General features: G+C 40.0%; 4 protein-coding genes and 2 long non-coding RNA genes across 6 annotated transcripts; all 6 read right to left on the bottom strand.

Annotated features, from left to right (window-relative positions):
- Positions 1–4,369: 4,369 nt before the first annotated feature.
- On the bottom strand, positions 4,370–6,954 carry LOC118425642 (cysteine-rich and transmembrane domain-containing protein 1-like). Its single transcript, XM_035834621.1, has 3 exons — positions 6,746–6,954; positions 5,981–6,194; positions 4,370–4,972 (listed from the first exon to the last, which is right to left on the bottom strand). Exons 2-3 carry the CDS (start codon positions 6,177–6,179, stop codon positions 4,857–4,859), a joined length of 315 nt encoding a protein of 104 aa, XP_035690514.1. The 5' UTR covers positions 6,180–6,194; positions 6,746–6,954; the 3' UTR covers positions 4,370–4,856.
- A 1,817-nt stretch (positions 6,955–8,771) lies between these two features.
- On the bottom strand, positions 8,772–12,316 carry LOC118413661 (cartilage oligomeric matrix protein-like). The gene is made up of 9 exons (XM_035817223.1): positions 12,271–12,316; positions 11,881–11,976; positions 11,531–11,706; positions 11,083–11,131; positions 10,632–10,804; positions 10,429–10,503; positions 10,187–10,284; positions 9,588–9,727; positions 8,772–9,323 (listed from the first exon to the last, which is right to left on the bottom strand). Exons 1-9 carry the CDS (start codon positions 12,314–12,316, stop codon positions 9,310–9,312), a joined length of 867 nt encoding a protein of 288 aa, XP_035673116.1. The 3' UTR covers positions 8,772–9,309.
- Positions 12,317–14,217: 1,901 nt separating this feature from the next.
- Positions 14,218–17,010, bottom strand: LOC118413555 (cartilage oligomeric matrix protein-like). Its single transcript, XM_035817117.1, has 6 exons — positions 16,291–17,010; positions 15,835–15,999; positions 15,622–15,686; positions 15,315–15,425; positions 14,769–14,876; positions 14,218–14,385 (listed from the first exon to the last, which is right to left on the bottom strand). Exons 1-6 carry the CDS (start codon positions 16,808–16,810, stop codon positions 14,218–14,220), a joined length of 1,137 nt encoding a protein of 378 aa, XP_035673010.1. The 5' UTR covers positions 16,811–17,010.
- A 440-nt stretch (positions 17,011–17,450) lies between these two features.
- LOC118428191 lies at positions 17,451–18,339 on the bottom strand. The gene is made up of 3 exons (XR_004832623.1): positions 18,235–18,339; positions 17,801–17,956; positions 17,451–17,570 (listed from the first exon to the last, which is right to left on the bottom strand). It is a non-coding gene; the product is annotated as an uncharacterized LOC118428191 (long non-coding RNA).
- A 354-nt stretch (positions 18,340–18,693) lies between these two features.
- On the bottom strand, positions 18,694–20,505 carry LOC118428176. The gene is made up of 4 exons (XR_004832618.1): positions 20,397–20,505; positions 20,174–20,287; positions 19,214–19,351; positions 18,694–18,810 (listed from the first exon to the last, which is right to left on the bottom strand). It is a non-coding gene; the product is annotated as an uncharacterized LOC118428176 (long non-coding RNA).
- Positions 20,506–20,579: 74 nt separating this feature from the next.
- On the bottom strand, positions 20,580–22,067 carry LOC118413502 (alpha-N-acetylgalactosamine-specific lectin-like). Its single transcript, XM_035816992.1, has 3 exons — positions 21,944–22,067; positions 21,322–21,527; positions 20,580–20,831 (listed from the first exon to the last, which is right to left on the bottom strand). The coding sequence occupies exons 1-3, from the start codon at positions 21,990–21,992 to the stop codon at positions 20,580–20,582; spliced, it is 507 nt and encodes a 168-aa protein (XP_035672885.1). The 5' UTR covers positions 21,993–22,067.
- Between the last annotated feature and the right edge of the window lie 2,465 nt (positions 22,068–24,532).

Below are 24,532 nucleotides of genomic sequence, written 5' to 3'. Positions count from 1 at the left end.
GGTTGTGTCGCAACAAACCAACTATCAAACACAAGTTTTCTCTATTCTCCAATAAGTTTTCTCCACCTTTAACCTATAAACCATATGTTCGTTCTGCTATACTTACTGCCTAATAGTCGAAATGGCACACAGTTAATGCGATCTAATGATGATCTAATGGGGAGGTACAATCTCTGAAGTTCCTCAACCCCATTTGTCATGTCACTAGCATAGATGCACCCCGATTACCGTGTCAGCACATAAACCTAATGCATGGTGCTAGTGACAAAGATGTATTATGTAAGATACAATCAATCTTTTATCGTCTAGGTCCATCGGGTTAATAGCTACCACTCAGAAGACGTCGGCTTAAACGGGTATTCATATCTTGTATCAGAATGGCTTCTGAACAAAGATCAGTTTTCTGCTATTAGAAGCAAAAGTTGAGCACAAAGGTAAAGCTTTTATATAAGCAGAGCTTGCTTACCCAGATAAACATAATGTAGCCCGTCACTGATGTATACCTATGTGTCTGCGTGCGTTACGTGCGTGCTTGTGCCAAGAGTGGTGTGTGTGTGTGTGTGTGTGTGTGTGTGTGTGCGTGTGTATGTGTGTGTGTGTTCAAGGTTACTCAAAGGGTAATGATATCACGGGATTGAAGTTATAATACATCTATGTATTTTCATATCATGCACCTTCTGTTTTCCTACAAGTTGCCCTGCGTGGTCACTGAGGAACAACCACATGGTGGTGACTAGAAGACTCCTTTTGGTCCACATTTACCTTTCCTCTCACGATTTTCCTTTTCTGTTTTCTTTCAGATTCGTCCCCAAACTGCATGCTAAATTCTGTCTGTTCTGCTCACATAAAAACAACTGTAACGTTATACTGTGGTGACAGAGCGTCTCAGTTTCTGTTAGATCATAGTAGAGAACTAACAAACAGCGTTCCGCGGTCACAAGCCCTTTGCAACACGAGGAAATTCTGTTCAGAAGATATGACTGCGTATAAATCAAACTGAAAACGGCGCCGCAGAGTGTTAAGAACCGCCAGGGGCTAAACTTTTCAATCTTTTCTTCTCCGTTGCTTTGCAGGCGCCGCTCGGGCGTAATGGGAAAATGGGTCGTTACTCTATTCCTCTGAAGTATGTACCATTATATACCGAAGCATATACTTTCATCAGCCTACAATCAAACGTTTTATCTACATTTTCTATCTAACTAGCATTTCTTCACATTTGTTTTTGTCAGGTTTCACACAAAAGACGTCTAATTTGCCAAGCACAATTACAAATTACAAATTTTTTTCCAGCATGTCCTGCGGCGATAATGATGGCTTGATTAACTATAGCAAGTCCTTGTCTGGCAAACTGGAATGCTATCATTACCCTACTTTTGTTGGCCGTTTGGGAAAAAGACGTGGAATTTGTTTTTCTAGTGATGAAATGGCCGTAGAAAGCATCAGAAATGTTACACACAGGCCATCAAAGGTCCTCAATGCGTCAAAAAAACAAATACCATCTGCCCAGCCCCCAGCCCTGTATCTGGGAACTTGTAAGATAAGACCCATCCATCCTTCAAATGATAGTAAGACGTGCGTCGAATGTTTGACTACAGTCAGCTAGTAATGAGCGTTTCCACGCACTTTCCATGCCAATGAGGCAGGAGGGCAGACGCTGGTCACTTGAATATAAAAAAAGAGGGAAAAGCGCTTTACTGGCACAGAAACATATGAAAGTCGGTCATCTCAGCTGTCAAAAGCCCAACTGTCGCCAAGAATCTAACAGCGCAAACTTCCGAGATGAGCAAAACAATCTCTCGATCACACTTAGTTTACTACCGAGTGGGAAACCAAGTGGGAACACCCCCCCCCCAAGTCCCAACTTTATTTCCCCTGATAACCACAAAATCTCAGATTTTTTGCCTTTTAATCAGAACACGATCAGAAAGTAAAAACCCTTCCCTGCCCCACCCACCTCCAAACTGCCAGGATTTCTACCCATTTGAGCAGAAATAAAATCTTAACGTTTTAGGTCCGGAACCACCTTCGAAGATGCTGACCGCCTTGTTGGTGTCCTTGCGTTTCAGTGGTTCGAAGTTTAACAGCGTTCATTGCGTTTCATATGCTCTTTCTCTGCTACATATGTGACAAGTTTTAAAGTCCTATCATGGAATGTAGTGAATTTAGAAAATATCCTCATTAATTATGCAAATTAGCTGTTGATTTGCATAATTGGTATCTCATTATGTAGGTCTTCACTTACGCTACCTACATACCAAAAAACATGATGATCCGTCAACATGTTCATATTTTCTCATTAATTATGCAAATGAGGCCATAATTTGCATAATTGATATCTATCAACATTTCTCCCCTTCCCAGCTACATATGTGACAAGTTTGAAAGTCCTATCATGGAATGCAATGGATTTATAAATTTTCCTCATTAATTATGCAAATTAGCTGTTGATTTGTATAATTAGTATGCCATTATGTAAGTCATCACTCATTCTATCTACGTACCAAAAATCATGACGATCCGTCAACACGTTGTAGAGTTATTCTCGTCCAAAGTTTGAAAGGAAACCGGCGCCTGCAGTTCCAAAAAAGCCGCTAGGGGGCCCAAACTCACAGCACTTACTCTCTGCCTCAAGGGCTATCTACCACTCAAAAATCATCATCACAGGATGTCCAGAACAGGAGATATCAAAAATTGAGGTTCTGCTGCAGTACCTTAGCAAGCCGCTAGGTTACCCATTATCGAACTTGACCTTCGTTTTCCCGACCCCTACCCACCTACCAAATATTATCGGGATCCATCCAAGACTTCTTGAGTTATGCTGTTAACACACAGACACACAGACACACAGACACACAGACACAGAGACTCACAAGCAAAAAACATAACCTTAGCCATTCTGGCAAAGGTAATTATGTATTCTTCCGGCATTCAGACTGAGCTATATGCACACATAACAGCGGTTATTTTTATGATGATAGGGCTCGCTGTCGTTGGATTCTTATTTTGCTCCACTTATGGCGGAATACGAATATGGACGAAGCGTTTCTGCGACAGAAGAATAGGCTTTAGTGATATGGAGTATGTGTTTGCCCATAATATGTTACAATATGCTAATTAGGTAGATATCATAATACAGCATAATATGCTGATGATACCTGTGTTTTTATGAACTTTTTGTCAATGTTTTTCCAACTAAATTTTTTTCCTGAATGGTGGCATCTGGTAACACCTTAGGAACATGCGTGCGTTACTTGATTAATCGGTGTTCCATCAATGTCTATTTTGCATTTTTTTTCTTCATCATCTTTTTTTTTTCTTTCCCGCAAGGATAATGCCATTTGTTTTCTTAACATTTCAGGAAAATTTTATTTGCTTCGAAGCATTTCTTTAGTTTGTCTATGTCGTCATCTATGTCACCAACATATCTTGAGTGTGATAAAAAAAGTTAGTGTCATAGTACAAATGCTATAGCATATCTTTTGATATATACATACTAGTACTCTAAATCGTTGAAATAGACTACAAATAATAGGGCACCAGAATAGAGTCTTGAGGGACGACAAAGGAAATTAGTTTTGTATTCTAAGGCTGTGTATTATTAGAAACATACTGTTTTCTATTTGATAAGTAATCTTTTAATCTTTAGCCATGTGAAGACAAGGCCTTGAAAGGCTTTACAGTAAGTTTCGCCATCAATATATTCATTGGTTCATCGTACCGAATGCCCTAGATAGATACAAAATACATTCCACAGGTGAATTCATTATTTTCTGTAGCCGAAGCGATTTTATCTTCTAATTTCAAGAGGTTCATGTATGTTGGGTGATGTTTTCGGAATCCATATTGATGTTCTGTTCTTAAAGTATTCTATTATCTCCCAGGTGTTTGCAAAATCCTATTATATACTAATTTCTTTCGAACGTTTTAAAAGGGTCGGTATGGGTCGGTAATATGACAATAAAAAGGGGTCTCCAAATTTGAAAAGAGGTATGATCTATTTGGGACAATACCAGTCTCAGGGGACATTTATAGAATATGCGTGTGGGACTCTAGTATTGTCATGCTGATTTGCTTTATATAATTATAAGGGGCTTAATTCATCATTATCTGGAGCTGAGTTAAGACTACAAATCATATTCTGAATTTCGGATGCAATAGGTATTTCAAGAGATGGGTAGACCTATCGCATGAAAGATAAAGGAAATCAATTACTGTAGCCTGGATATCATAGCCTCGCTCTAAACTATAGCCCTTTCGTGCTAAACTATTATAGTCCTTACGCCTAAGAGGTCCACAGCCCGATATCTATTTGCACCCAGAGGTAATTGACACCCGGTAACTGTTATGTATTGCATTTAAGAAATATAAGAATATAACTTTTTGCCATTTATTCAACGGCTTAAGATAATTGTTACATACACAGAAAATTTCATGAAAACCCTGCTTATCTATTTTGTTCGTATGACAATTATGCTCATATGATAACCACAATGAAATGTCATCGGGTTTAAGTTCAAGATAAATTTTGATATTGTACATAGAATGATTTGCATTCATACAGGAAGAAACATGGTGTACACAGGTTGTGTCAAACTAGACTCGTTACGTATAGCTTTAACTGCACGGAGGAATATTTACCATCATCAAGGAGCTTAAAAGAGCTTAACATCCTTGCCATCATTGATACAATGTAATGAGTAGCAACTTGCTGCATAGAAATTTGGTTGTATTTGTCACTATGACATTTCAACATTTGACTCCTTTATCTCAGAGTATTTAATTTCTGTATATGCACTACATCTGCTTTACTACATTTGATCATATACGCCAGTAAACGTGTTTCATCTCCATTGGTGTCAGTTGTTCGCCAGACAGCAGCACAGACAGGCCATACACAGGGCGCACATGGCGCAGTCCTCCGCCGCCTGGGCCTCCCGCTCACGCCGGGCAGCGTCCTGGTCATACACGTACACTGGAGGGCGGCAGTTATAGCGTTAATAAGGACATGTTCGTAATTTCCAAACCTAAACAATCCTACAGTTTCACCATCACCAAGAAGCGAGAAGAAGCCAAACTTCTTTGCTAGACTAGATATATTATAATTTTACTTCACATGTATGCTTTGTCTTTGTTGTGACCTGGACTTAGGCCACAGCAAGTAAATTTTATGTCAACAAGTAAATTTTACGTATACTGGAGGGCGGCAGTTATAGCGTTAATAAGGCCATGTAGTTATTTCCAAACCTAAACAATCCTACAGTTTCACCATCACGCACCAGAAGCGAAAAGAAACCAAACTTCTTTGCTAGACTAGATCTATTATACTTTTACTGCATGTATGTTTTGCCTTTGTTGTGACCTGGACTTAGCTCGGTTGAGCAAATATTTACAGTTCACCCGCTTCCCACCAGATGGAGCCAGCTGAGTGACAGAAAGTGGATTTGCGTGACCAACGACTTCATCTATTGAATATTATACTTGATGTTAAACTGTGATTGAAAATTAGCATAACACAGACAACATACACCTTTTTATCAATAAAATTATACTTACTTGTCTAAAAATATAGATTTCCGGCGCCGCGAAAGTGATCGTAAGAGATATAACTTCAGCGGCACTGACGTAACTTTGTATAAGATTAACATCCTTTGTTATGCAAATTACGTTGTAAACGCCATAAAGCCATTGCGGTGGTGATTTTTGTTACATACTTATTGCTATCCTTGTTTACAGTGCTGTTCTTGGAATTCCAAACTTCAAAGTGTCTTGTGTACTTTATTCTGGGTTATATACACACACATAAGTTACCATCTCTTTATTCTGAGTTACACACACACATAAGTTGCCTATCTCTTTGTTCTTCGCATTTTTATATGTAGTGGTCTATTAACGTTGATACCCCTGGGGTAGTTATGACTGAGTTCGAGTCGTGACAGAGTACTGAAAAATCCGTGACGTCATTTCCGCTACTTTTCCCCACCTGTTTTCTGATGTACGACTGGCGGCTGTGTGGCGTAGACTGTGCCGTATGGTGGGGCAGGACCCTGACCGGGAGGGCCACCTTGGTATGGCGGGGGCGCCTGCTGGTAGCCCGCCTGTGGTGGTGGATAAGCTCCCGGGGGTGGATAGGCTCCCGGGGGTGGGTATGCAGGGGCACTGGGCTGCTGTGGATAACTCATTCTTGGAACCTAAGTCTGTTACAAGAACCACATATATATATAGCAAACTGTACAGCAAAACAAGTACATAACTGACTATAGCAAACAACCAGACACTAAATCGAAGCAAGATCAATAGGACTTTGAAAACGGCGTGACAAATTTTACTCATGTAAATAGTTCAGTAGCAATGGCTGGAAACGCAGTAATGTACATATTGTAGGGTATTTGTTTCGTCACCGACTTATGTACACACACAAAAATGTACGTCCCTACACGTACTATCGGTCGTCTATGGCGCTGCTTTTTTAATGTTATACTTTGTTTAGCGTCAACAAGTGTTTTTGTACTTTTTCACTTGATATAGGGGGACTGTATTAAAATCATATAAACATGTACCGTATCGATCAGAGACAGAAAGACGGCATATTACCAGCTTAAGCTTGCTTGGTTTCGTACTGTGCCCTAACTAGTCAACGTGAACGAACACAGCAACTTATAACGTTACATCCGGTTTGTGAATAGTTTCCTATTATCCATGTTAAACAGAGAGACATATAAACGAAGCTAAAAAAACACGTACAAACCTTCGATTTTGTAACAGAACCCGACTTTTCTGCCAGAGTTCCTCGACCAGCCGCTTTGCCCTTATGGTGACTCTTTGTCACCTGACTCTGACGACATCATGAGTCCAAAGTACAACAGGCGGTTGTTTTCATTCGGCTCTGTTTACGCTTGGAGAGGGTCCAATTGTTTGTGCGTACGTGTGCGCCTGTGTGACTTGCATTGTACATGTTTGAAAACTCGAATGCCGAGAATAGATCGTTTTCACAGAACGTTCGAAAGCCGCTTCGTCACGCGTGGGCGCCATGTTGGATGATAACCTGGATGAAAAGAACACAGAACGGCGCTGTCAAAGTTACTTGCGCGGGTTCATGTGTATGCTTGGAGAATTTTTAGCTATAGGATATTCTTTCAATAAGTAAAATCAGAAGTCTTAAAATTTCCTGTCATACAACTTTTGTATAACGTGTGTCTCATGGGCTTTAATCGTGTAAGAGGGCCCCAGCAGGTATATGAATTTTCCCTCTTCTAAGAGGACTTGGGACCAAGGATGCAAGGGGTTCCTTCTACCCCTGACTCGTGTATAGCGTGTGCGCCATGCCCGAACATACCCCTAAGGCCTGCCACTAGCCGCAGCTAGGTACTCATTCTCTTCGCCAAGAAGAGTATGAGATTGCTTGACTTGGGTCTGTATGTAGGTCAACAGCATATAACTCGAGAAATTGTGGATGGAACTTTGTGATTTTTGGTAGGTGTGTAGCAGTTGTCGAAAGGAATGCCAAGTTTGAAAACGGTTTACCTGGCGTTTTCCTACGGTACTGCAGCGAGCTTGGTATGTTTTTTGCGGTTTGTTTTTGGCAGCATAAGTCAAAATCTAGCTGGGCGATTTTCACGAAACTTGGTAGGTGTGTAGCGGTTTTGGAGAGGAAGGTCAAGTGCGAAAATGGTTTACCTGGCTCTTACCTATGGTGCTGTAGCGGGATTTGTATGTAAGTGCGTTTGTCTGTAAGCAAGATAACTCGAGAACCCTTGAATGGATCCTGATTATATTTGTTAGGTGGATTGGGGTTAGGAAAACGAAGGTCAAGTTCGATAATGGGCACCCTAGTGGCTGTCTAAGGTACTGCAGCAAAACTTTTAATTTTGGCACTTCGTGTTCTGGACATGCTGTGGTCATGATTTTTGAGTGGTAGATAGCCCTTGAAACAGAGAGTAAGTGCTGTGAGTTTGGACCCCCTAGCGGCTTTTTGGGAACTGCAGGCACCGATTTCCGTTCAAACTTTGGACGAGGATAACTTGAGAACGTGTAAACAGATCATCAGGATTTTCGGTATGTAGATAGAATGAGTGATGACTTATACAATGTAATACTAATTATGCAAATCAGTAGCTTATTTGCATAATTAATGAGGAAAGTTCATAAATCCATGCCAACAGCATATAACTCAAGAAGCTGTGTATGGATTTTCATGATATTTAGTATTTAAGTAGCGGCTGCGGAAAGGAAGGTTGTGTTTGAAAATAGTTGACGTAGCATTTTCCGTTAGGACGGTAGCGGGCCGAGTGTGTGCGTCCTTTTGTTTGTGGAATGCATAACTCGAGAAGCCTTGAAAAAATCCTGATGATATTTGGTAGGTGGGTAGGGGTCAGGAAAACGAAGATAAATTATGATAGTGGGCCCCCTAGCGGCTTCCTAAGGTACTGCAGCAAAACTTATTAACAGAAATAAACTGTGCTCTATATATCTCATTTTGACCTATATCTATGGACACAGCTGTTATACAGATGGTTTGCTGGAGGACGCCCTTACACTGGGGACAAAGTCTAAATTGACAAGCATGAAATTCTGATTGACCAGGGATGCTACCAGGTCATCTGTCAGGTCACAGTCTGGTTTTGGTAATGTTTGTGTGTTTGTGAGGAACAATAAGACCTTAAAGTCTTAAATAAAGGCATGATTATTTGGCGAAGAGATGGGTTCGTTGAACTCTAGTTTACACCTGAGTTAAGTGAGGAAAGTCGTGTAAAGGGCACAAGATCGGTGACACGGCAGGATTCGAATTCGGGACCTTTTGGGCCAGAGCCCAACGCGCTGCCGATTGCGTCACGCGACAAAAGCTACATAACCACCCTAAGAAATGAATGAACGTATGAATGAATGAATGAGTGCAATCTGTGGTGGCATCCTTTGTTGTACTATACGCTTTATTGATTTTGCCGTCTTTAATTCAATCTAGCACAGTGTACAGTATACAGCCAGTGCATACATGTGTGCAAACGTTATTACGAAATCAAAATCGCATTAAGTTGACCGACAGATTTGATTAATAATGTCGATCACAGAAATTACCAATCTAATGTTCAAGTTCAAAACATGTCATTTATCATTCCGTGTTTGTTGTTGGGAAGCCAAAGAAAATTATCAGAAATAAGTACTAGCATGTCATAAACAGAAATAATCAAAGAGAAGATGAGCTGAGCTGAGCTGTGCTGAGCTGAGCTGAGCTGAGCTGAGCAGAGCGGGGAGAAGTGTTGATGCACTGCTGTAATGTCACGGCCGATTTGGTCACGGCCAGATAATGAAATCCTAAGGCAGGGTGTCTGAAACACATGAAAATGGTAGAAAGCAGTAGAATTTATCAACGACGAAAATCTTTGCATATCATAGATTAAGGATACGAAACGTTCTGCGATTCCTCTTTGAGAGCAACAAAACCTCAAGGATTAATGTTGCTCAGGATAGTCTTTTAAGACTATCCTTAGCAACATTAATCCTTGAGATTGTGTATTTTGTACACTTACACATATCTAGATGGAAAAAAAAAGATTGAACGGGGGAAAAACAAATAGAGCGAAATACTGTACCGTCGCATTTGGTAACAAGATCCGACCAGATGACGTCCTGTTGGGAGTAACAGTATACCCCAAGGCGGCCGCCACGCAAGGAGAAGTCCTCCACGTTACCGGAGTCCACAATAAGCTGACTTCCTGTGTATAGCTTCAACCTATATGTATGATATATAAAAGACATCTCATGAAATTAGAATTTCGGTATAGCTTCGTAGTGAGCAGCATCGCAACATTTTGCGCTGTTTCGTTATACGTGAACTCGTTGAAATCATTTTCCTATATATAACCAGATTCAGGTCCACACCTTTTCCAAAAATCTTTTTTCTTATTCATCACCAAGAAATCGAAGACATAATCTTTGAAAAGGTATCGTTTAATTCTCAATCAATCAATCAATCAATCAATCAATCAATCAATCAATCAATCAATCAATCAATCAATCAATCAATCAATCAATCAATCAATCAATCAATCAATCAATCAACCAATCAATCATTTAACCAATCAATAAACTAGTCAACTAACCGACCAGCAGGTCAAAGCGACTCAAGAAGTACAAAGCAAACACATTTAGAAACATGTACTTGAAAATAAAAAGCATAATTGGTTCGTACCTGATGAGGCCGATGGAAGGAAGATGCTTCAGTTCCCACCGGTAGGCGGTCTTGTCATTCCAACCGATCTTGTTGGCGTCCTCCCACAGCAGCTTGGTCTTGGTACAGGTAGGAAAACATTGCGTTTTTATCCGATATCAAAACATGAATCTAGCATCTTGCCCATGACTTGTCTTTAATATTGTGTTGTCTGAAAGATTATGTTGTCTTAAAGATTGCACTGAAGGGATCGAAAGTCTCACCTGTCCCCCAACGTTAGCTGCATTCCACAGAGCTAATGCTAAGTCCTGACTGGGTCCGGTCGTCGAGTTCACCAGCTGCAAAGTGACAATGGCCCCAAGGAAATCAGTGTTATAGACTGGGAGTTGTATCCATTGCACCAACGATATTTACATACTACAACATGGTCTCAAACGTGAGTACTGTGGTGTATTTGTGAAGATACCTTCAGTTGAACACCTGGTTCTCCACCACTGCCGTCCCCTGCCTGTTTCCAGGACACCAGGTAGAAGCGGGAGTTGCTCTGGTAGCTGAAGACGAAGCCGACAAAGTCGTCATCAACCTGGGTGTTCACGAAGAAGGTTCCTCGATAGTCAACACTGTCGAAGTTCGTTGTGCCTGCAAATGTCGTACAGACAATCACTACAATAATCGATACTAAATAAAAAGCCACCAGGAGTTTCAACTTGAGGCACGTGACCTCATAGCATGCTTTGGTTGTCATTGGCAACAAAATCATTAACACGTTGTTTGGATAATCCTTTTATCAATTTCATTTTGGTACTTTGATAAAGAACATCAATAAGTTACATTGAAGTCGAAACCATGTGAACAGAAAAAAGGGGGAAGGTTAAAAAAGGTTTAAAAAATTTATGATAAGAAATATCAATGTTTACCAAGAAGTATTCCGGGGTCGCTGTTCTCGTTTTGTGTTATCTCCGCACCCTGTTGAAGATACGATATTGAGAGCTGATTTTCTGTCATTGTAACGCTTTGCCTGTTCTCTAGTATTAAACTAGGCAGTCAGAAAATCTCATGATAGTCCCATCCGTGGTCAATAGCATCACTAAGATCTATTGGTACTTTATTAAAAAAAAATTAGGTATTTTTTCTTTTGTATTTGCTGTGTCCGTGTGTTTCTGTGTATTTCAGGCTATAACTTAAGAACCTCAGGATGGATTGTGATGATATTTGGTATGTCAGCACAAATAAAATGTGTTGTGAACCCAAAGGTCAATGTCTTCAATGTCTCTTGTTGATTAATGTAATTAATTTTGTTATATCATGCATGTATTCTTTAACGTGATTTTGAAACAACTAAGTAATGGGAAAGAAAGCTTTTACATCGTTAAGAAACTCCCAATTCGGTGGGTTATTGGAGCTGCCGTCTCCAAGATTGATGGTGTTGTAGTCCCTGAAATCCGTCCTGCTGACGGCGTTATTTTCAGGACAAATGTCATCAGTGTCAACCACTCCATCCATGTCGAAGTCAGGAGTGCAGGCATCTCCGATACCATTACCTGGAAAACATAGGAAACCATTTTGCAGCTTTAGAATATGAAAAGACTGAAATTTCATTATGTACCTGGACGCAGTATTTTGTAGTAGTGTAAGAAGACTTTAATTTCAATTCAATTTAAGAATTCAATTAGAAATTTTGACGAAACATAAGATGTGTGTGATGATATCTTTACCATCAAAGTCAGCTTGGTCCATATTGGGCAGAAGACGGCAATTGTCAACGTCATCGAGCACTGTGTCATTGTCGTCGTCATCGTCACATTCGTCTCCTGCAGGTTAGCGTTAACAATGTCTGTGTTTTGTCCAAAAGATGGTTTCGTAAAATCTTTCAAATACTGACTATTGTAAATACTTCATAAACTAATGGCTTATTGAGTAAGGATTGTAGATAATATGTTGGCTTTCTTGCCTAGTGGTAATCAGAAATGTATATTGGGCACAAAGTACCCCTTAAATTCTGTTTATTACATTTCTATCCCACCAAAAGCAAATATAGTGATAACTTGATTCAACTATTGAAAGTCCTGTTGAGACATAAAAGGAAATCATAAGGAATGCTATACCATAGCCATCATTGTCAGTATCCAGCTGTGCAGCATTTGGCTCCATCCTGCAGTTATCCAGGCTGTCAGGGAAACCGTCCGCATCGCTGTAAAGTTGAGCTTGTCCGTTTACTGCCTTTCTAGCAACGATGACTAACCGAACTTCTTAACATAGCAAGCATATACTATAATGGAACTGAGGTCTTATTACTTGAAGAGAGTCATATTATTTACATTGGTGATAATCACGTCAAACTAAATGTGGATATTATTGTTAACACGCTGAGTCATAGGCAATGTTTCATACCTGTCGATAGCATTTGCACAGGCGTCCCCAATCTGATTTTGGTCTGCATCAACCTGCAGATAAAACAAAAATACTAACGACAAATGCAATGTATTACCTACTGCTTTCAGGCGTAGGCTGGACGCGTTTTACAACACTCAATGAAATATGACGTATAGATTTGTTTGTTTGTTTGTTTGTTTTATTTGGATCTCCATTAGCGGTACCACCGAAGTGGTGCCGCTATTCTTCCTGGAGTCCGACAAATATAGGTATATACAATAAAAACGAACATAATCAACAAAACTTATACACTTGGTAAACAGAACAGTAACAAAATTAACTGAGGTAACTTAAATTGAAACATGAGAGGTCAAAGGTCAAAATAAAACGTCAGAATTATCTTCTGGTATTTGTATGCAGAAAATAAATGGAAATAATGATTAACAAAACATAACAGACTTGTGTAAAATTCATATGCAGCTGGAAGTATGTCCAAAATAAAGTAGTCGTAACGGTAAGGAATGATATAACGTAAAACCTTGACTAATGTATTTACAAAAGAACAGAATAATGCTGCTGAATAAGATACATGTAACGTTAATAGAAAAGTGTCATATTATCTTATCTTGGACCATAAATATACTAAAGAACAAAAACTGTATAATCATCATGCTACCACCACATACTCAGTGGTGCTGTTTTGTCTTGTTTACTGTATTCTCTTATTCTGTTTTTGAATTCTGTGCAGTTTCTTGATGTGAAGTGGCTTGGTAGTGAATTGTATGTCTTTGTGCATCTGTAAAGGAATGTCCTAGTGAGTGCTTTTGTTCTGGGTTTGGGCAGAGTGAACCCCCCCCCCCCCCCTTGTGTGAAAGTCTTGTGTTGTGATTATGAGAGATGATGGTTGTTCTGATCCTGTCATATATTCCTTGCGGTTCCTTAACTGTTAGCATTTGTCTAAATGATAGACGACTTGTCATGACTGTAGGGTTTGTTATCCGCCCCGAGGTCTATACGTTTTTATAAGACATATCGTCGATTCCTATATCAAACAAATAAACGACCAAGATGCATATGGCTACTTTGTTTTCCAGGGCTTCGGTACACATGAGTTTTGTTGCAATTGAATTTCAACTTAACCACAGTAATCATAGAATTTCCATGCTCATATAAGTCAGTCTATTTCACTATCAGAAAGTTCCTTAGAATCGAAGTTGAAAAAAAAACGCCCCTCCCATGTAATGGTAACGTTACAAATAAATTGGACCAATAGGAACCTTGGAAAAGAGGGTAGTATATGGGATCTTAATAACCAAATGAGGTAATGGAGGTTAATGGGGCAAAAATGTAGCCTTCTGATTGGTCGACGTCATCTGACTATATTATGATTGTATATAATTACCTGATCAGCATTTGGAACGTTCGGACAGTTGTCGCAAGCGTCTCCAATACCATCTCCATCTGCATCATGCTGAATATTATTGTACAGGAACGGGCAGTTGTCATGGTGGTCTATGAGTCCTATAAGTAACATGAGATTAACATGGATGATTACACACTACTTATGATTGGCTGACATTCATATACAGATGATAGCATACTAACGAAAACGGTAATTATATGGTAAGTGGTCAGAACTAACGATGCCAAAAGGGCAATGCGTTCACATGTGTTTTAAATTACTTGCCGTCTCCATCGCTGTCCTGATCACAAGCATCACCCAAACCGTCGTTGTCGGTGTCCTTCTGGTCAGAGTTGATGTTCATCGGACAGTTGTCACAAGCATCGCCCACCCCGTCCCCGTCTATGTCCGTCTGGTGGAAGTTATCAACCAGTGGGCAATTGTCCTGTTTAAAGAAGGCATCAAAATGTCAGGTTTATGTACCATTAAGTGATAGGTTAGACTGATCTAACATCGACTATCATAATTCCACCAGGTGCCATAATACCGCCACCTCAAAAATCGTTAGTATAGAGGTATTTCCAAGATTGTCTATAACACCGAATGTTATATATCCTAAATGTAATACAATTCAGATATTTAGGTGTTGAAGACAGTCTTGAGAAGGCCTCTATAACAACGTTTTTTTGAGGTGGCGGTATAATGGCACCTGGTGGAATTATGAGAATGTATGTTACTACAAGTAAACTGCATTGTGATAAAACAGGCCATATTCCATGTGCATCACTGGCTACTTTGAAGTATGATTATTGTAATGGCGGAACGTACCAAGATGTTGAGAAAACCATCATTGTCTGCATCATCGTCACATGCATTGCCTAAACCGTCGCCGTCCGCGTCCTCTTGTCCGCTGTTTGGAGTCCGTGGGCAGTTATCCTAAATTAGGAAATTGTAAAAAAAAAATGTAGTTGAAAACACTTTTGAGGCGTACGTTCTTTAGAAATTTGACCTAGAATGACACGCACCTGTTTTTTATTAGACGCATCCTAAGACAAAGACAAAGGCATGGCGCTACACTCAAGTACAAAAACTTATATTACATATTACAGCGAGCGCCACAGAAAAGTATATATGATTAGACAGAGACGAACTTAGGCAATCAAATTTGTTGATCAAACTTAAAGTACAAATACAGAATAACTTAATCATACTGTACACAGTAACAGAAATATAAAAAATAAATACTTTCGATCCCTTACTTCCCCAAACAAATGAACAAAGGTCCTTTTATAGTACTTAGAATCGATTGGACTTGGTAGGACTTATTGCGTTTTATATGGGAGGTATTGTATTGTATTGTATTGTATAACACACCTGTTGACAAGATGTATCGTTGCAAGGCAAGGAAGCATCCGGGTAGCCATCTTGATCACTATCGATCCCGCAGGTCAGTCCATCGTTGGATCCAGAATACCCGACGTCACACTAAAACATAATGTGGTAACAAGTGTAAAATATCAATAGATGTCCTGATCTGGCATGCACAAATGCAAATTAGTCTGGATTTCAGCTTTGTTGTTGGAAGGGAGAGATATCAGTGGTAAATGGCTAGAGCTAAACTGGCTAAAATCTAGGAGCAAATAACAAAGATCTAGGTAATGCTAGAAAATTAAGCGCTTACCTTACACATCAGTTGCCTCTTCTCGTATCTGCAACTGGAACACGGACCCTGTATTCCATCGCAGACTGTAGAATGAGACGTCGTAAGGTAATGTTAAATGCAATTTTAGAACATAAGAAATAGTTGATCATGGTAATTTTGGACGAATAGTTGCTTTACATCCACATCCACAAGAAAATGTTTGTCCTACTGAAAAAAAAGAAATTTACTTACACGAGACGCATTCTGATACTTCCACTGATCGAGGGAATACTGTCCATGTATTGCTGGGACAGAATTTACAGGCACTTTGGGCAGAGACGTCTTGGTACTGTCCAACAGGGCAGTCCTCACAGGTGTCGGTGGTTGCGGCATGAAACGTTCCTCGTGGACAGTCAGCTGTGAGTAAATAGTATACCTGTTTTATTCCATTACGTATCGGGTGTTCTTGATGAATGCACTATTCAGATGTATGTTCCTGCATATCATTGTATTAGATCATGGCCACCATCTTATATAATTACATCTATTAGGCTGTTGATGCAAAACCACGGATACAGTCGACGTTATATCAAGCCTGTTTAGTGCATTCATGTACAGATTTTTCGTCCAAGGCTTGGAAACGAGACTTGACGTTTTAAACACTTGTCCTTCTGGTTTAGCTTATTATACCATGATGATAAAACTTACTGCAATATGCTTGATAGTCGTCCTTGTACGAGAGCTGTCCGTCAGTGCAGTTGACGTCTATCTCTGCAAAACCCATGTCAAAAGACCCTGCCATGGCCGGCTGTCCTCCGATGACCATGTTGAATTCATCGGACGCCATTTTGTCTTCGATCTCGAAGTAGATGTCGTCCAAGGCAAACACAAGGTCAAACTGCACGTTTTCAGTAATGGTCTCTTGCGCAGACGTGGCCACAACTTCAAAGTGGAGAGTGAAGCCGTCTGCATCTCTCTCAACGCGTCGGTTAAGGAAATATCTCTTCGTGCTATCGGGGCTCCTTGCTTGTCCTCCACAGTCAAGCTCAAGTGTGTCCAGTTGAATGGAGATGTCTCCAGCAGACTGACTGGACGGTAACTGGCTGAAGAGCTGCCGAAAGTTAGAAATGATCTCTTCCATGCTACTCTGGCAGTCACCGTCATAGAAGTAGAAGAGGTGTCCTGCCACATGGGGTCTTCCTGGGCGGTATCTGGCTGTGATGATCATTTATGTGTGGGTTTGAATTCAAATGACCATGTAAATTGTAATTGGTAAATACCTGTGAGTTAAACCTGATCTAACAAGAGTTGGAAACTGTAATGATGAATGATAGATCGCACTGAAAGCGGAACTTTGTTAATGCTACAACTCGATAAGAGTATGACTTTGTATGTATGTATGTAAGAAGAGTTGGGAGACCCCGTAAACCCCATAAATATTTTGAGCGTTTGTAGATTTTTTGTTTTTGTTTCATTGATGATACAGATAACGTGATGATTGGCATGACCTATTTTGGGTGATGGTCTTCTCTACAAAAAAATAGACTTCGTTTATCAGAATACCTTGTTACATTTGATCATAAATGAATGCTTAGCAATGTGCACAGATGTTACTAGCAGCTTCATATGTCGCAGCGAAGCAGTGTATGCAATTTTGAGTTGATACTACAGTAATGCTGTAGGCTTAAGTAAATGTATCTTTAAATGTACAATGTTGAAAGCAAACACACAAACACACCCACACACATCTTAATCTGTCCATAACAATTGCTGTGAGAAGCTATGCTGTGAATACTTATAGCCTATGCTTAGAAACTATGCATGCTATGGATACTTAGACTCTAAACTCCTACAATGTAGTCGATGGGCTTCTGTACGGATCTAACGGAAATATCTTATCCATCCACCTGAACAGTCTGGCCATGGTTGACTACCAGGCGTCAGTGGCTGTGGACCATTTGAACCTTCGAACACCGCGCTCCAAATACCTGATAGTCAATAATTAAACAATCATATAATTTATTCATAAGAATTAGCAAATATAGTTGAATTGCATTGAAGCAGTATCAACACATTGACATCAGTATATCTATATTAAGCTATTTTAAACAGTTACAATTGAGCTTCTAAAATGTTTCATCTTACTAGCGATAGTACAATGATACAATTGAATCAGATATCTATTTATATAGTAACTGAAGCCCATACTACAACATACCTTGCGAGTTACAGATGTAGGCGTCAGCTGGACGAACTGCAAACTCCCTGTCACCTTCACAGAACACCGTACACGTCATAGTGTCATCTGTGACGTCAGAGGTTGTGCACACTTTGCCGCCATTTTGAGGAGAGTCGAAGTCTTCACTACAAGGGGCTGTTATGTATGATACATCTTGTTGGTGAAACAGTATTATTATGTGGCATATCTTACATTAACGATGTACAATTGTGTAATACTTTTACATACTGATAGTATCAATTATGTAAATATACGCTACTTTACAAGTCATACATTCCTTCCGTTGTGATCGGGTGAGCAAGGGAGCAATGTAGTCTACTGCCTTTTCTAACTGCCATATTTGTTTTATTCTTGCAAACATAAATCATTCAGAGTATTATTTGTGATCAAAGCCACAATGGAAAACAACTTACGAGTTTGACATCTCTCTCCCTTGTACCCTGCCGGACACAGACAGGAAATGGTGTGGTCTCCGTCCAAACATGTGCCGCCGTTATCACATGCTCCGATGAAGCAGTCGTCTTCAGCTGCATGTATTCAGATGTGTTTATGAAATGTTTCACAATAAAAGCGTTATTTTGTGTCCCCAGAGTTGTATATTGCAAAACCATTTCTACAACAACCAACAGAAAACGCTACCTGAACACGATTTCCCGTCATCATTGAGGGAGAAACCGTCGTTACATCCGCACGAGAACCCGCCGTATGTGTTCAGACATCTTTGATCACAGTCATGGAGGCCTTGGGTCTACATCTGAAATGTATACAATGACCTTTGTGTAGTAGCAGACTTTGATACGTCGTTTTTCAAGGCAAATGGCAAATGATTCTATCGATGCAATTTTCATACAGTGGGAAAACGTTACCTGAGCAAGTCTTCCCATCGGCATTGAGGAGAAAACCGCCGTCACATCCGCATGAAAATCCGCCGTTGATGTTGAGGCACGTCTGCTCACAGTCGTGTTGGGCCTCGTCACACTCATTTATGTCTAAATTATGAAATACGTCAAATTAGACTGCAAACACATTGCTTAAACATATCTCATCTGAAAAAGAAAACGCTACAAGGCATTGGAAACAATTTGTTAATTTTCTAATATTGTTGTTATAACTCACTGTTTGAATAATGTATTGTATGTGGAATCCCGATATTTTGATAAACTGTACATTGTGTATGATTACTAAGTTATCAATGTATCGATCACAGAGAACCTGTTCGTTCTTATTTGTGGTTCTAGTACTTTCTACCCCAAATCTAGATTAGAAATTAACACAGCAATAAGTTCGACATTTGTTTGAATTATTGGTTATTATATTCTTTTTGCAAGTGTACTGAGATATTAACGGAGGTGGTAATTTGAATCGCCGTAAGCCTAATAAGAAACGAAATACCTCTGCAACTGTGAAGGTCAACTTGGAGTTCCAACCCAGGTTTACACCAGCAGCGGTAACTTCCAGGAGAATTCTAATAGATACCATTTGTAGCATCACAAGGTCCCTGCCCAGCATTGGCATCGCATTCATTTATGTCTGTAATACAGACAATGATAGTCTGATTTAATCGCGCTACTATACGGCCCGCCCTACATCTTATTCTGCGGGGAGGGGCCAATTTAGCCCCGGACAGCAGGCTTTGTTTTGCGTTACACAGACTAAGACAATGATTTTCGTCCTACAATATTGTTTTTTCTTGTGTTTGTTAAATACTCGGTAAAGGACACCGTGTTGAATGACTCTAACAGCTGCTAATATTAGCTTCACCGCGGAAAATAAAGAAAGTAAAATTGACGCTGGAAATATGCATATAATATGCAACAAATTTCTGTACGACGGACTGGAAATGGATTAGGACGGATGTCTCCCGACCCGCTAAAAGAACCACAATAAGGAAAATAAAAACGGGAAATTATGAAAGACACTGTCAGGTAGTAGGGCCGAGTGTATGATTTAGACTAAACTTGAATGCAAAATGTAAGCCAGCAGAAAACATGCCAATAGCTACCATGCACAGATCAGTATCTATTGGAGCACCTTTATTTAACGCACCTTCTCAGCAATCTGTTTGTTACCATAGACTAGACGTACTCATTGATGTACAAATGGATTGACAAAGTGAGACAAAGATGTTTAAAGAACTAATCAAGAGAAAACATGACAAGAAGCATTCCGTTGACCGATGATCGGAGTAGTTCTTTAAGCTTTTGTTAAAGATACATGTATTACTTGAACATCAGCTGGACTGTGCTTTCAACTAAGCCTATATCAGTTCTTTATATCATTTCTATCGATGTTATGTAACAACATCAAAATTCAAATACGATGGACTTAAATCGACGCAGCATTATCGTCTACCTGATTCACAGTTGACTCCTGTCCATCCTGGTTGACAGACACACCTGTACCGGTCTATCAGGTCCTGACAGGTCCCGCCGTTGCAGCATGGATTGCTGTCACACTCGTTGACTTCTGTAGTGCAACATTTGTTTTGTGATAAACCAATGATGCCAAATCCAGCACAGATTCAGTTAGATTATACATCCAAACATGATTCTTAAAGCTGCTAACATGTACTTACCCACGCAGTTTGTTGCCCCCGCCAGCCGGTACCCATCAGGGCAGGTGCAGTGGTAGCTCCCACCAGTGTTCACACAGCTGTGACTGCATCCTCCGTTGTTATCGGCACATTCGTCTCTATCTAAGTGGGACAAAATCAACATATTCCCTCTTCATGCTTAAAATGCAAGTTTCCATTTGCATGCTATCGCAAACCTGTATTAGCCGCGATAGAGATTTCTGTAGTTGCTATTTCATTCGGAGTATGAGATATTCTACCGATTTGACACAGAGAATAGTAGGTTCCCGTGCATCCCGCATCATCCCAATGAAAGAAGTCGTAATCATCCCTCAGTATCCCGCAGTCCTGGGCGCCTTTGTAGTCATCTGGTTGTCTTACATACCAGTGGGTGTAGCTGAGCGGAGATCCATCGCTCCATCGCCAATCGCCTTCAGTCTGCAAAGAATAAAGTTTTCAGAAATTGATACCAGTACCATATTCAACATTATGAATTAATATTATGCGGAAGAACCAACTTATACACACGAAAATTCAGCATGATTGTTTTTCTAGGCATCTTAAATCGTAGATTTTATGCCTCCTCAATACAATATCCTATCCTGAACTGATCGAAACACACGTTTACTGCAACAAATCCAGTACGTTTGTGTCCGTAAGCATATCTAATCCAATGACCACATTGGATTTATGGCATACCGAACGATCTATTGATAAGTTTGGCCGTCATAGCGTACTCACAGCGCAAGAAGGTGGCCCCTCAACGTAGACTAATACATGTACGTGACATAGGTAATCATTCTCCGTAGAGAAAAGATGTCCATCACATTTACACAAGCTAGTTTTTGATAGAGTTTTGTGGCACCAGTTGGTATCTAATTTTTAACCCAAATATACATTTCAATGAAATTCAATTGCAAGTCAATACCTGTCGATCAGAACAGCCAATCCAATAGCCTGATCCAGAAGCTGCTGATGCCATGTTTGCAAGGAAACTCTGTTGTCTGGAAGATTTGATGTGTACCAGATACCCACCATACGAAATGCACCTCCCTTGGGCTTGATCATAATTGAGGCGACTTGTTACCGCCCTGTAGTGGTATCCATTAAAGTCTCCAGTTTCATCCCCAAAAGCTGAAGATGATAAAAGATTTTAGCAAGGTTAAAGACATTTTTCTTTAGACATGTATCTGCACATAGTACACACTGTGTTGTTAATTTGACGATAATAGCAGCAAGAATTCCCTTATAGTTACAATTGTATTAATGTTATTGTGTGAATGTATAGTATAGATGTCTATTAGCATTAGCATCATCTGACACTGATAATCGTACAGTCGTACTTCTAACTAGATTCATCCTGGATTCTATAAACTTGGGGGGAAACGTCAATATCTACACCTCATGACAAGAGTACCGGTGAATTATCGTTATTACTTACATCCCTCCAGTAAATATATGATTTATTTGGTGAAAGTTTGCAATCAGAACTATTTCATTAACCAAAAGATCTTAACAAGCTAAAATGAAAAACATGTTACAATGCTTACCACTCTCTACTAACAATAGCGTCAGCCCGATGACAAAGGTGGTTTTCATTTTTGTGTGTCAACCGTTGAACAGCGAACGGTGCGCAGTGCAAGCGCATATGCATGTATTTCCTCGCGTACTTTGAAGATCTATGATGTAGAATATAGGTATAAGTTATAGGTAGAGAGAGAGATCATAGATATAAACTCAATAGATATAAAGATCCATAGTTACACAGCATATTGCGTTGATCGTTTGGATCGTAATGAAAAAAGAACATGCATCGTAACAGACTTGGCCACTTGTGTATGAGAATTAGCAGTCATGAATTGAATATAAAATTCAGAAACAGGAAGATCCTAGTACTACATACAATGCCATCATCATCATCCGGGCGTGCTGGTTGCACGTGCGGATGGACATGACTCTCTCCCCCCATCCTTCCCTATCCTCCATAGCCATGGGCTATCCTCCATTTGCCTCTGACCACACCCGCTTACTTTTATCAAAAGGTGCAGCACGATAATTTGCGTATGAAGTGTCAAGCAAATAAACAATTTTTGTCATTCGTTATGTGGCTCGTCCATATTTACATATGAAAAAGGTCAGCCTACACGACTTGATATGGGTCAAAATACGGGCAACATCCACCGTGCTTTCTTCACGTTCCAACACACGATCATTTTGCTTTACACGTACACAGTAAGGTTGCATACATTTCCTACTTGCTAAAATCAATTGTCTGTCAGAAAATAACACCCCCTTCTGGAGTTCTCTTTTAACTAACGGCACATTCGCGTTCGGCGTAGGCCGTTGTATGGTTTTGATGTCGTACAATTTTCAATCAAGATGTGACAGAATCAAGATCAATCAAGGATCTAACGCATCTTTTCCGTAACAGGACAACTGAATTTTGCACGACCTATGCGACAGAGCCCTGAGCACTATGGTACCCGGGTTAAGTGAAAAGCCGGGTTCTCGTGTCTTATGAAAAAGAATGGTTCATATTTTTGCTACATATTAAACATCCGACTTTTACGAAAAACTGACAAAATATGCGGTAAGCAACACAATGCAGCTATGTCTGTCCTTCGAAAGAAAACGTAATTTTTCTGTTTTTTCATCCCTCGATCCTTCTTTCTTTAATCACTTCTGTGCTAGGCAAGCCAACTATGAAATTTGCGATGCTTAGAGAATTACAGTATTATGTCGCAAAAATGAAATGTTGCAAAATGAAAAATTTTTATACCTATGAGACGCTATAAGGTCATATTTCCCTCGTTATGTTTTAATCTTCTCTCTTATCCATTGTTCAGCTTTGACGGAACACAAATAACAAGAACTCACCGAGTGTCTTAACCGTCTGCCTCAGGCCCGGATGAAGAATGGTGTGGCATTACAAGGTTTTGTCTTATATAAATAGTCACACCCACTATGTTGTAAGATAAGGGCGGATACTGATACCTCGGCTAAAAGTCAGCTGTCTTCCGTCCCACGACCCTGACCTGTATATGTACCTATAAGGTCAGTATTACCAATTTGTGATCTGTAATGTGTTTGAAAAACCTATAATGCATGGCCTTCTCAAGTCACCATTTTACTAAGATATAAAGGACGAATGATCTTGTTACATACTCTTCAATAAGGTCCATGGATGTTGCACCCGCCCATTCTGTTATGCACCTGGGTGAAACATCCATTTTCAAAGTCAAAGTTCCTTCCCACGCCTGATGGCGCATAGGGCGGCGCCCATCTCCGTTTCAGTAGCCATGGATCACACAACTTTGTGCGATCACTACAGCAGGGGGTAGTCCACTGGTAGTGGTGTGTGTTCAACTTCCATACACTTTCCCTAATGCTGAGTGCTAAGCAGAGAAAGCAGCATGTACCATTTTTAAAGTCTTTGGTATGCTTGGCGCCAGCTCGTCTGCTAAAAAGCAAGTACCATTGGCTACGAAAGAGACAACTAACAACTGTCCCTTATCGTAACAAAATCAGAACATCTGTATCGCCCATAAAACTTCTGACAACCAACCCAGATGAGAGGACCTAATGGCATTTTAATCACCATGTCACTCAAATCAGCAGTACAGTATGTGAGACATCCATACCTGTTAAGCATTATCGTTAAATGTACCTCAACTTCTTACAATTATACTTACGCTTCACATCTCCATGATATCCTAAGCAGACATAAATAAAACTAATTATCATATTAAAAAATCTCGGGGTTCCCCAAACAGCTGTCACCTCACCATCTGCTTGGAGCTAAGCTAACAAACACATAAAGCACGATGCCTGTACCAATATATCTCAAATATAGGGGTGATTTCTGATATTATTACATCGATTATAACGACAGATACGGCTCCCAAAATCTCATCGATTCGAGCTTTCATCACACCCCACCAACACAACAAGTATGAAACCAATCCATCCAGCCGTTCTTGAGTAATCATCTACACAGACAGAGACACATAACAGAAAATATAACCTCCATTCCATGACATTTCATGGAGGTAATGAAACAAAGTTGTGCTTTGTACTAATGTCATGCTAATAAGCCACATTGGAGCTTCTTAAGGTTCCGGGGTAACCTGTATATAAGC

Source organism: Branchiostoma floridae, chromosome 1, assembly GCF_000003815.2.
Source record: "Branchiostoma floridae strain S238N-H82 chromosome 1, Bfl_VNyyK, whole genome shotgun sequence".
Taxonomy (NCBI): domain Eukaryota; kingdom Metazoa; phylum Chordata; class Leptocardii; order Amphioxiformes; family Branchiostomatidae; genus Branchiostoma; species Branchiostoma floridae.
Note: the sequence above shows the minus strand (reverse complement) of the source record. Positions and strands in the feature narration are given on the sequence as shown.

What these genes read in the sequence shown, in the direction of transcription:
- LOC118413555 (XM_035817117.1), bottom strand. Translation starts at nt 16,810, where the DNA reads ATGATCATCACAGCCAGATACCGCCCAGGAAGACCCCATGTGGCAGGA. An exon ending in AGAGGCAACTGATGTGTAAG is followed by an intron (nt 15,426 to 15,621) that starts GTAAGCGCTTAA and finishes ATTATGTTTTAG; the next exon opens with TGTGACGTCGGGTATTCTGG. An exon ending in ATGGTTTTCTCAACATCTTG is followed by an intron (nt 14,386 to 14,768) that starts GTACGTTCCGCC and finishes TTCTTTAAACAG; the next exon opens with GACAATTGCCCACTGGTTGA.
- LOC118425642 (XM_035834621.1), bottom strand. Translation starts at nt 6,179, where the DNA reads ATGAGTTATCCACAGCAGCCCAGTGCCCCTGCATACCCACCCCCGGGA. An exon ending in AGTCGTACATCAGAAAACAG is followed by an intron (nt 4,973 to 5,980) that starts GTGGGGAAAAGT and finishes GCCGCCCTCCAG; the next exon opens with TGTACGTGTATGACCAGGAC.
- LOC118413502 (XM_035816992.1), bottom strand. Translation starts at nt 21,992, where the DNA reads ATGAAAACCACCTTTGTCATCGGGCTGACGCTATTGTTAGTAGAGAGT. An exon ending in GCTATTGTTAGTAGAGAGTG is followed by an intron (nt 21,528 to 21,943) that starts GTAAGCATTGTA and finishes TATCATCTTCAG; the next exon opens with CTTTTGGGGATGAAACTGGA. An exon ending in TTGGCTGTTCTGATCGACAG is followed by an intron (nt 20,832 to 21,321) that starts GTATTGACTTGC and finishes TATTCTTTGCAG; the next exon opens with ACTGAAGGCGATTGGCGATG.
- LOC118413661 (XM_035817223.1), bottom strand. Translation starts at nt 12,316, where the DNA reads ATGGAGCCAAATGCTGCACAGCTGGATACTGACAATGATGGCTATG. An exon ending in TACTGACAATGATGGCTATG is followed by an intron (nt 11,977 to 12,270) that starts GTATAGCATTCC and finishes GCTAACCTGCAG; the next exon opens with GAGACGAATGTGACGATGAC. An exon ending in CAGCTAACGTTGGGGGACAG is followed by an intron (nt 10,285 to 10,428) that starts GTGAGACTTTCG and finishes ACCTGTACCAAG; the next exon opens with ACCAAGCTGCTGTGGGAGGA.